General features: G+C 39.2%; 1 protein-coding gene across 4 annotated transcripts in view; it reads left to right on the top strand.

Annotated features, from left to right (window-relative positions):
* Positions 1-12,234, top strand: part of UBE2Q2 (ubiquitin conjugating enzyme E2 Q2) — a 37,835-nt gene that overhangs the window by 19,682 nt on the left and 5,919 nt on the right. For all 4 annotated transcript variants that reach the window (XM_015279019.4, XM_015279017.4, XM_040706990.2 and 1 more), the window contains exons 6-7: positions 5,024-5,108; positions 11,035-11,095. In XM_015279019.4, the coding sequence (XP_015134505.1) occupies positions 5,024-5,108; positions 11,035-11,095 (146 nt within the window). The remainder of the gene's footprint in view (positions 1-5,023; positions 5,109-11,034; positions 11,096-12,234) is intronic.

Below are 12,234 nucleotides of genomic sequence, written 5' to 3'. Positions count from 1 at the left end.
CAGTGAAACTGAAAGAGATTTTTATAGTGTCAGCATTCTTCCTTGGTGTGGAAAGCCCCTTAAAGCTGCAGATTTCCTTTTGCTGTCTCCTCTTTCCCATTTAGCAACCATTGCCTTTCCTTTTGATTTCTTTTTTTCTCCTCATCTAATGGAACTGAAATGAACACCACTGGTTTTTTTGGTTTGACAACAGCAGATTCAACTTACATAATAGCTGATTCTCATGCCAACACACTTGCTGATGGTGGTGCATAAATAGGGTCAGCTGAGAACAGGGAAAAGGGTATTAAACTGCTGCTGGGGAACCGTGATATTTTTGTGGGTCACCAGAAATAGCTGCTCTGGTTAAATTATTTCTCAATGGACTTGTGAAGCTCTCAGTGCTTAAAAGCTGACAACTGTAGTTGCACTGCTGACCCAGGAAAGAGCTAACCCAGTAGCACTAAAACGTGCTTTTGCACTGCAGAAACATGGAACTTGTAATGGAACCCAGTCTGTAAAACAGCAGCATCTTGCTTAGCATCCTAAGGTAAAGCAGTTTAAATCTGTATAGGTCTCCGTGGGTTTTCTTAAAGGGTTTTCTTAGCATGGCTTTCAGCAACAGAAATAAACTGCCTAAACGTTGTCTGTTTTTCCACGCTGACTACAGCTCTTTTGATATGCTTCATTTCCTCATTGGAGGGAAGTAAACCAAAACCCATGCCATTTATGTGCTTTTTTTGGAAGAGGGAATGTGAAGCTTAACGTAGAGCTCTGACTAATGCCAAAATCAACCAGAAGACTTGTAAATTTCTTTATATATTTATTGGCCCAAGTCCATGGGTTTTCCTCTCTTCTTGGCTGATGTGAAGGTTGCAGATAGTGATCGTAGTAAAGATTCCCATAGGAAAGTAATGCATGCAGTTCCAGTTCTGCACCCTCCTAGCAGGTTAAAAGCAGCATTCTGTGGCTCGTAACTCATTTTTAGGAGTTTTTAGGGTTTGTGGTTTTTATATAAGTTCAGAATACTTCCCTGCCTATTTTGTAAATAAGTTTTTTCCCTTGGTAGTATCTATAATCCTATTCTTGCTTGTGTCGGGAAATAACCCTAAATTTTGATTGAAGTACAGTATGTGATGTGAAGCAAGAGTTATAACCCTCCTCTGAATGTTGTCATAGCTCTAAGAATGACTTGCTTACTGGGAATTAAAAGAAGTCCCTCAACTGGAGTCATTAACTCAAATCCTTAATGACTTGTTGCTGCTTGCTTTTCAGAGGTCTCTCTCCATGGAGTGTATGCTTCTCCACAAGTACTGGGAGTGCCAAGCAATGATAGAGGAAACGTGTCTTTTGTAGTTCTTTTGGGGTCACTTTTGACATAATTTCACTATTTTTGAGTGAATTTCCTTTTTTTTTTATTGCTGTTTTACCAAATAATTTATGGTATCGCAGCTGAGTAATTTGAAATGTGCTGAGTGGGGCAATTTACTGTACTGTAGTGAGGTGTGACAATGTCCATCTGATCAGAGGACAGCAGGCAATCTGGTATCTGCGCTTTAAAACTGCAGTGAGTTGTACCTGCTACCTTGGATAACTCAAGCAACAGCCTATAGTTGTGTTATGGGGGAGTGGGAAGGCCATAAAAGAGTGTACATAGGAGGAAAGCTGAGGCTGCAGGAGTGGTCATTAGAGACGTAGTGCAGCTGGCAGCTAAAACAGTGGCATTTGCTGTGATCTCTGTATGGTTAGGTGAGCTCTGCTGACTTTGAGTGCTCAGTTCTGAAGTTGCAGCTTTCCTGAAGTTGCTTATCTGTTTTGGAATAATTTTTATTCATGAGTGTATATGTTGTCACTGAAATGTCAATGAAGGTTAGAAGTGCTTCTGTAAAAATGTAATGCCTTTGGCTTGGGCCGAAGTTTTCCATTGCTGATAATGAAGGCTTTGTTTCAAAGCAGTGGCATTTAGCATTAAGGCTACCATCAGGTATCTCCTGATCATCAGGTATCTATCAGGTATCATGAATCTCCCTGTGCTTCCTCTTCAGTGTCTTCCAAGAGCAGTTCAGAGGATGTAAATTAAGCTCTTACACTAAACTTCTTCAGTTAAGCTTGTTGGACTCCCTTCTCTTGGTCACAGATTACTGATCTGTGGTCTATGGATTCATGAGAGGATCAAGACTAACTTGAATATTGCTGTATAAGCAGTGGTCAGCACGATGGGAAGCAGCTCCTAGGAAAAAGGGTCACAACGGTTATAGACAGTCTACTGAGGCTACTTAACTTCTTTTTAAATACCAATTCTGTTTATCAGCAGTTACAATGGAAGTTCAGGAGTGTGTAGGTGTGCTGTGTTTTGCTTTGTAAATGACTACAGCACAGAAGATGCTTACGTTTCATGTGGTTACATGAGCTGCCTACGTTATATACAGAAACTCAGTAGCTTACTTTGATGGAAATAAAAATGCTGTGAGGAAACCAGTATTCCAGAGGTTGTGTTTGACAATCTAAGTTGCTTTTACATTCTTTATATCTAGAGGCTGTTATTCTGTGAAGAGCTAAAGCAGATCCCTTCTTTCAGAAAGTAATACAGCAGATGAGGCAAAGGTACTGCTCAGCTCTGCACTGAAAAAAGCCCCAATCCTGACAGTTCTGTATGAAGTTGCACTCCTTTGAACTGAACGTGTTCATGACAGTGCCATAACCATAACACAATACAAGTTTGAAAGAGCACAGAAATTTTATGTAGAGTGGTAGTTAATGCTGCATTGTGTTACCTCTTTAAGTGTAATTCTTCCCTTTTCAGCAAGTAATGTGTATAAACAGTGTTCATTTGCTTTATAGGAGAGGCTCACTAATACATATGTGCAGACTGTAACCATGTCCACTAAGGCTGCAGTTGCAAATAATAACCTGTATGTAAACCGTCCGCTGTTCTATCATAGAACTGGATTCACTTCCTGTTAAAGGAACAGTAATCCCTTCCTTCTCTGTCTGATTCTACAGTGTATGCAGGGCCTTCAGCAAACTGAGAAATGACTTCTCTTGAGCCCTGTCTTTATGTAGGTTTAGTGAAGTCAGTTGAAAGGAATTGGCTTTATTTGCATATTTAATTACAAAACACATTCTTCATGCTTACCCGTTAAGAAAAACGAGTGGAATTTAGGCAGTCTACATAATTAAATAGAGTGTAATATGAAAATGAATAGCCTGAAAGAATAGTCTACAGTATGAACCTGACCATGTTGTATGATGTTACTGAGCATCAAAAACAAAGGAGTGTATGGAGGCTTTAGTACCAAGTAACTGGTTTTACTATTAAGAGTAATTGATGATTAATCCTTACTAAGAAATAACTTGATCCTACAAGTAAGGTATACATATAGCTGTTGATTCCAGGCAAACAGGGATGATGTTCAGATGTAGGGCCAATGGTTCTAGCAGGTTCAGATTCTTCCACAAATAATTCTAACACTTCTGTCCAAAAATAATTTGTTTGTGGATGTTCATTGTATCGGAAAGGAAATGCTAGGAACTAAAGAATAGACTAGTCACTCAGGACTTCATATAGAGACTGAACTGAACTTTATTCTGCTTCGTTTTGTTTTTTTAAACATGAAACTACGCTGATGAGCCATATGTTAATACATATGTCTGTATTCTAGTGGAAGTGCCTGAAGTCCAAGCAGCAACAGAGAATTGCATGCGTCTCATGGAATAATCTTCCTTTGGAAAATTGACTTATAGTGAAAGCCAGGAAAAACAAGCAACTTTAAAACTTAATAGGGTTGAGTTTGATAGCTTCTTTACCTTGTTTGGAGGTTTTTTCCATGTTTTAAATCGTGTAATGCTGTTTTTTTTTTTTGCCTTGACATTTACCAGAAGTCTTGAATGTGAAGTGGTCATTCAGGTGAAATGTAGAAGCAGAGTAATTACGTAGCATGTAAGATTTAGTGTCAGGAGCTTTGCCATTAGCTTTGGAATTGAATCAGAAAGAGTAATGTAGGTACTTTGATCATCGTGATATTCTAAATAACCACATGAATTTCTTGAGAGGAAAAAGTACAGTCTCCCTTGAAAGCTCATGAAATTGAGAACAAAATGGTTAATACTATGGTCACAGAACTGTTGGTGGTCAGCATGTGTGCAGTCCAGCAGTTGTCAGTATGAGAGGATGTGAGTTACCTGATAGCTGATACGTTTGTTGACTTGTGAATTACTGACGTATTTTAAAGCCTGCTGAGTTTTGTATGCAGGTCACTTACAGGTTGTTTTACTTTAGTGCTATATCTTCTGTTGAAATACTGAGGAGAGAAGGTGTATGCTTAGTTCTTAGTGGGATGTTAAGTAATTCTAAACCAAGCTCTAAAAGAGCAAAAGACATTTCTGCTCTGACTGCATAAATCTCTACATGTGCGACATGTCATGACAAAATATTTGGTATTTTAAAGTTTGCTTTCCTTTTCCTCTTCACAGCTGTTAATTTCTTTTCTCCTTCTTGCAAAAAATACTATTCTGCATTTTCTGAAATATTCAGGTTGGTCTTCTTACAAAAGCTGGTGTTCTGTAGTAGGTAATTCCCAGCTCCTGTACCTTGTTCTCTTGCCAAATGAAAATGAACTTCTGAGAAAGCAGTAAAACCTTACGTGCAGAAGCTTTATTTAGGATTAACCTTAGCCTTCCTTCAATGTGAGAGCTGAAGCCGGAAGTAAATTCTGTGTTATAAAGCTATTGTAGATCTCTCTTGGAAATCAAAGTGCCAAAGAGGTTAAATTCTTTATGGAAAAATATACCTGTCGGTTTACCTTGGTGAAAACTTCTTACTATATCACTTCTATCATGTGATGGTTTGTATATATATTAAAGTGCTACTCTGAGGAGTGTCTTGTTTCTTTGCTCACTTGAATACTCAGCTTCTAAAAATTAAATACTAGTAAAGAAATTAATGTATCACTACTAGCATTGAAATAATGCAGCGTCTTGTGCAAACAAAGCTGTTTGTCAATATTATTTTTTGCTTATATGTAGTCTCTTTTGTTTGTTTCAGGGTGCAGTCTCTGGGTCAGTTCAGGCTTCAGATCGACTTATGAAGGAACTCAGGGATATATATAGATCACAGAGCTATAAAACAGGTAAAATACTTCCCATTCTTAAAGTACACTTTGAATGATTTCTCCTAGCAAATACTTCCTATTAATCTTTTTCTGTTCTGTAGTTGTATGTGTATATCTATAGATAGAAAAATACATAGGTACATTATATATATTCTTACTGTATAAAACAATGTGTTTATGAAGTAAAAGGAAGTCAGGATGTATATGCTATTATATGTTCTTCTTTTTTGTTATGCAAACCTTCATACCACAATTAACAACAAGATTGTAACTATGGGAGTATACTCTTAGGGTGAGATGGCTACAAGGAACATCTTAAGATGTCTACTGTGGGAGTTGTTGAGTTTTCAGAACTACCTGAAATTTAGCTTTCCAGGTGTATAGGGCAAAAGCAGTGAGCATATCCCAATGAGTGCCATTCACACAGTATACTTCGAGGAGTAGGAATCTGTGTTCAATATCAAAAGGCTGTTACTACACAACATCTAATCTTAATTACAGTCCTGTTAGTTTTATTATTTTGGGATGGTGCTCATCTGGTCCTGAGCTCCATAAATTCTTTGGAATGAGGATACAAATGAAAAGTTTGTCTTTTAAATTTGTTTGGATAAGAAGCATTGATTACCTTTTAGGTAGGTGGATGGCTGTTCTCTTTGCTCTATATAAGGGCTTTTTCTGAACTAGCTCAGCAAAGGAAACTGCATATTGAATTATCTGCATATTATTGTACAGTAAGCAGAACTTACATGCATTTCAAGCAAGTTGTGTTCCTGTAGGTCAGTTCAATAGCCGGCTCCATCACTGCAGCCAAGAATGAGAGGCATCTGGTGCAGGCCGGGGTGTGAACAGGAGTGCTAGATTAGAAAGTCAGCCTTAACGTTAATCCTCTATCTTCTACTTGTCTGATTTGCTTCCCTAGTTTGTTTCTAGTTGGCTTAAGTCTTGTTCAGTGGCCATTAAAATGCCACCAAATGCGTATATAGTTTTTTAATGTGTTTATAAAAGATTTGAAGAGGCAGTAGGCCTCTGTTTTGATCAGCCATGTTTACTTCTTAGGTAAATAGTTTTAGGTGCTGAGGTACTGTAGATGGTGGTAAAACGTCTGAACTATGAACACAGTTGTAACCTCCTGTTGATCTAATGTAGCCTAATACTGTCAGGTTTTATCACAACTGCTTGCCAGTAAACCCTAATTACTGTCTATCCAGTAGAGAATGGATTAAAAGGGTTAAAGGATAGCCTAGAAATGGTTCTTCATTAAGTCATGGGGGATACTTTACTGCCTGTATGTGATCTTCAGAGGTTGCTTTTAGAGATAGAACAAGAATTATGTTTAAGAAGTCTGTTGGACTGTGAAAAACGTGTCTTTAGCATGGATACTGCTGGAAGGACAGCCAGGAGCCCCTGTAGTCACAGAATGGCTTAGTTTGGACAGGACCTTTAAAGATCATCTAGTTCCAACCCCTGTGCTGTAGACAGGGTTGCCTCCCAACATACCATGTTGCTCAGGGCCCCATCTAGCCTGGCCTTGAATGAGTCCAGGGAGGAGATGTCCATAGCTTCTGTGCAACCTGTTCTAGTGCCTCACCACTCACTGAGTAAAGATTTCCTCCTAACATCTAATCTAAATTTTCCCTCATTTAGTTTAAAGCCATTCCCCCTTATCCTGTCACTATCAGACCATGTAAAAAAAAGTCAGTGCCCCTCCTGCTCGTAAGCTCCCTTCAAGTACTGGAAAGCCACAGTATGGTCTCCCTGGAGTCTTCTCTTCTCCAAACTAAATAAGCCCAGCTGCCTCAACCTTTCTTCATAGGACAGGTGCTCCAGCCTTCTGATCATCTATCTTTATGGTCCTTCTCTGGACCCATTCCAAGAGCTCCACATCCTTCTTGTGCTGGGGGCCCCAGGCCTGGACACAGCACTCCAGGTGGGGCCTTGCAGGGGCAGACTAGAGGGGACAATCACCTCCCTCACCCTGCTGACCACTCCTCTCTTGATACAGCCCAGGATACACTTGGCCTTAACAGACTCCAGGAGTCTCCTGGATTGCTTGCAGCTTGCTCTATTTTTCCAGCAGATACACAGGTAGTTGAAATCCCCCATCAGGATGAGTGCCTGTGACTGTGATGCCTCTTGTAGCTGAAGCAAGTCTTCATCAGCAGGCTTCCCTTGATCAAGTGGCCTGTAGTGGACCCCCAACCACCAGAAGTCCTTTATTGGTCTCCTGGTCCCTAATTTTAACCCAAAGTTCTCAAAATGATTGTGACTGTCTACGCACTTCGTAACGTAAAGGGCAACTCTCCTGCCCCTCTTGCTTTCTCTGTCCCTTCTAAAAAGCTTGTAGCCCCGTCATAGTATTCCAACTGTGCAATTCATCTCACCATTGTTTCTGTGATAGCAGTTACATCATAGTTTTCTATTTGCACGACAGTTTCCCACTCCTCCTGCTTATTCCCTGTGCTGTGTGCATTGGTATAGAGGGACTTTACCTGGGCTTTAGGCCACATTACCTTCCTGGAGGAGGTCTCCAAAAATCCTCTGGGAAAAACAAGGTTTTTCCCTGCTGCTTCCTAAAATGACAGTGTTCCCTGGCTATTCTCTGTCACTCAGCAGTACATCCCCTTTCCCCATCAAATCTAGTTTAAAGCTCTGGTGATAAGCCCAGTGAGTTTGCTGCCCAGTATATTCTTGCCCCTCCTGGTCAGTCGCATCCCATCCAGTGTCAGCATGCCTGGTCTATTGAAGGTGGTCCAAGATAATAGAACCCAAAGCTCTGTTCATGACACCTTCTGTATAGCCATTCACTCAGCTGGTCTGCTCTCTTCCTTCTGCCTGGTTCCCAGAGTCCAGCTAGGAGGACTGAGAAGGAGTACTACCTGGGGCCCTTACAGTGATTACTTTGAGGTGAGAATTTGGGTAGCTTAAAAATGCCATTTCTGGGCACTGGATTCATAACAGGTCTTAAATATTTGCAAAAGTTGCAAAAAACGAAACCTCTGTTATCAGAAAGTGTCTTACTCCAAATAATGAGGAAAAGTTTGACTCTGAAGAAAGCTGATGTTCTGAATGATGAGTACGGCAGCTTATTAGTTTATGATTTAGGAATATCTAAAAAGACTGCAACTGAACACTTTGTGTGAATCTCTAACAGTTGTGGAAGTCAAGTGGGAGAATTCCCAAGCCCAAGAAATTACCAAAGCTTTCTAGACTGACAAATTACCAGTATGATGGATCCTTCAAACAGGAGTTTGTGTGGTGTTTTTGAATCACTACTTCAACTATTTATTTAAATCTAATATTTCTTACTCTATTCTATAGGAAGTTGTGATGTTATTTATGGCGAAAGGTATTATTGCCCTCTCTGACAAAGATCTGTGCATTTATAAGGAGCTAAATGGCATACTCTTTTCTCTAACGCAGTGTAATTCCATACCACTTCTCGAGCAGTCTGAACAGAACCAAGTAAGAATATCTTGTAACTGCACTATGTCCCAGTCAAGGAACTGTCCTGTTTGCCTGGAGTTGTGCAACTCCTCCTGCTCTTCAAATCTCCCTGTATAAATAAGTGCCTGATAAGAATATTTGTTTCCCTGAGCAAACTGGACATGTCTAACTGAAGTGGAGGTTGATAGTATAAAACTGATGGTGTTTCAAAGCAGGATCACCATCCTACTTAATCCATTTATTAATTTTTTCAGTAAATGATGCTGTTTGTTATAAAACATGCCTGGATTCCTTCCTCATGGCTTCACTTAGTTGTGGGGCTTCACTGAATTTAACTGTCAGTTTCTTCCTTTGTGCATAACTCCTGATTTTATAGCCTCATTCTGTGTTCTATTGTGAGATAGCTGTCACCATCTTAGCAGGGACATGATTAGATAATGTGATCTTGGTTCTGAGTACTTATTTTTGTGGTCATTTTTCCCATAATTTAAACTTCCTTGCTATGTGCATATAAAGGGGATCACTGTGAAGCTTACAGGTTCTGGGGGCTGTTGTGAGGAAACATCACACCATTTTCTTTTTTTTTTCTTTTTTTTTTTCAACGTAAGCCATAAAATCAAAGATTGCTTTTAAGTTGCATGGAATTATCTTTACTGTCTCTGACATCATGTACTTTCAGTATTGACAGTTGGAAAAAAAAGGTAGTTGAAAACTTGACTGTGCTTTTTTATGCTAAGGGTGTCTACTCAAGGTAGTATCCATTTTAAAACTGAAGTTTCTTTAGTGGTCAAAATACTACTGTTGGAGTTCAAGCAAAAACTAAATAGAACTACAGACTTGCTGTCAACAAGAGAGTTGCTGACCTGCCTGGAAAGTCTAGTTGAAAACTACTCTTAAAGACAAACAAAACTCTTCTTCCACAAGCTAACATTAGCAAAAATATATATATATATATTCCAGCAATTTAAAATACTCAGCTGTACTTCAGACAGTGTCATTAAACTTTTGGATAACAGGAGTCGTAAGTCCTCCAAACTAAGAATTCTCTTATTTCTAAATACAAAACTGGGAACTTGTTCAGTTCACATAGAAAAAATTCTTAAAGGTCTCAAACTGTTTTGGGAGGGTGGGGAGGGAGAAGGAAACACACCTTGTTTATATTTAAGTGAAATAATTTCTGTTTATGTCATTTAGTGGTTTTGTTATTCATATAATTGCTTTTATCCAGAGATTGCGTGGGGTTTATGTTTAGTTAGGTTGCTGTAAGCAAGAAATGGCCTGCTTTCAAAGGGGCTGTTTTCCTTATTACCTTTTTGTCTCCTCTCTTCTGGCTTGTTTCGTGGGTCTTTGTGCTTGCTTTTTCACTTGATTCCCTCTATGGATATGGATAGCCTCTTAGTGGAATAAACAAATAAACCTCATGTTTAAGTGGGGGGAATCTACCTTGATTCCTTTTCCTACTTGAGGAACTATCCAAAACCAGTATGTAGCAGTTAATCAGGTAAGATTAATTGATCTTGAGTAATTTTTTCCTCTTACTGCCTCAATTGAGAAAAAGGTATCCGAGCTGGTTGCAAATAACACATCTTGACTATTTAAAAACAAAATAATGGCAACAAAACTCAACTACAGATAATGCTGTTTAAAATCTTCTGTATCAAAGCAGTGAGCAACTGTGTCACTGTTGCTGTTCATGAGCACACGTAAATACTACTCAGCTCCAAAGCCGGATGATTAAAAGGTTGGCCAAGTAGCTTATCTTTCTCTTAGATAGTCTTCACATCTGCCCTGAACTGTGCACCTAAAGAACCATTTTACAGCTGCTGACTTTGGTACAGTACGGCTCTTTATGACCAGCAGAAGTTGTTCCTTCAGGGTGGTTGCAGTCCATGATAACCAGCAGAGTTGAAGGACCAGTGCCTGAGTTCTGTGTGGCAGTAAGGGAGCAATTCTTTTGATGCATCTTTGAAGTTTTCTGACTGCTCTGTTCAGCTGTTGGGAGTGTGCTTCATCCAGTGCAATGTCATCTTCTTGGGTTTCCACTCCACACACTGGCCGGGGTGCTGTCCCTATTTGCCAATGCTGTTCAGAGGACCTGTGAAATATAATGCTGCATGCTTGAGCTGTGTGTTAAGTGTTTTTAAAAAGCATGTCGGTCATGTACTAGGTTTAAAATACACTGGGCGCTAAGCAAGCTGGAGTTCTACAGCTATGTAAAGTTTGAAAGGAAACTGGATTGGGGGGAAATGGTTTAGGAGCCAGGGAAGCATTTTTACTTGAGCGGGTTTTTTTTTTCTCTTCCATATAGAAATGAAAGAACTCTTCCCCTCTGGCTGCTCAGTAGTGCTTCTACTATTGAGGAAAAGATGTGACTCAGTATCTTACTCATTGCTTACATCTACTGACAGTATTTGTGTTTGAAAGCACAGAATAAGCTTATACTACATTTTGCCTTTTAAAAATTGTAGTGCATAGCTAATTCTATCTAATATTTCCACAGGGATATATTCAGTGGAACTGGTAAATGACAGCTTGTATGAATGGCATGTTAAGCTTCTAAAGTAAGTTCTTAAACTTCTTTCATTTTTCTGAAGAATCTACTAAAATTGCTGCAAAAAATCTGGTTTTGAATGAGAAACTCTAGTCAGAACCTACAAAATAGTGTGGCTACAACTTGGCTAGATGGAGATGCATGCAGATATTGAACTATAGTAATTAAGTTGATAACAAATAAAAATGAAAAAAAAAAAAAACCAAAAACCCAGACACTCCTTGCACTGCCAAGTCTCTGCGTATTACCATAACTTTTATTACTGTTTCACCTTCCTTCCAATGCTACTCCAAAATATGAAACCTCAAATGATGAAATGAGTTGTCCAGAAGTTTTGTCTGGGTGGACTTGTTTGTTTTTAATTTCAATAAAATGCAGGTTCTCGTTTCCTTTAAGACATAAGAAGGAACAGAACTGTTCTAGTGGGGTTAGTTTAGCAGGCACATAGGACTGAAATCTTGAGGCATAACATAATGATGACTTACAACATGATTGTTTTTTCTAATGTGCTACTTTTCACTTGTTTGTACTGGGTCTGGATGATCTCCACACCAATTTAGAAGAAAATGACAGCTCATGTATTGCTATGTCCAAAGTGTAATACTTTAATTCTAAAGGCATTATACTGAAATTAGTCCCAGTAACAGGATTATCTGCCATTATCCTGCGAGGTAACCTGTAGGAAGGAAGAGCCTATGCAACTAGATTGGGTGACTGTGAAAGGTGAAGAGTTGGGAAAAATTCCTTCAGTTCAGCTACATCGTGATGCACAGATACAAAGACTTAAGTTTTATCAGCACAATAGCTAATGTGCCTTTAGGAATTGTTGCCTTGTCCTGGTGGTAAAATCTCTACAGCTTTGTCACCAGCTGCTGAGTTGTATTTCCATCTTAGTGTCATCAGAAGCATATGAACATTCTGAAGCTGAAACTAGCAGGAAGAGTAATCATTCCCTTGTTACAGAATGCCTTAGTGATTGACTGCTTAGACAGCCAAATAATTGTGCAGTGCATGAAATTTCTTTTTGAGTACTGTGAGCAGGTTTGGTTTTCTGAGGAGGGAGAAGCAATAGAATGCATGCAAGAGATGACTTCCAGAATGGCTAAGAAAAGAGATCCGGGGCAATGGGTAATGGCTTTAAACTGAAAG

Source organism: Gallus gallus, chromosome 10 (genome assembly GCF_016699485.2).
Source record: "Gallus gallus isolate bGalGal1 chromosome 10, bGalGal1.mat.broiler.GRCg7b, whole genome shotgun sequence".
Taxonomy (NCBI): Eukaryota; Metazoa; Chordata; class Aves; order Galliformes; family Phasianidae; genus Gallus; species Gallus gallus.
Note: the sequence above shows the minus strand (reverse complement) of the source record. Positions and strands in the feature narration are given on the sequence as shown.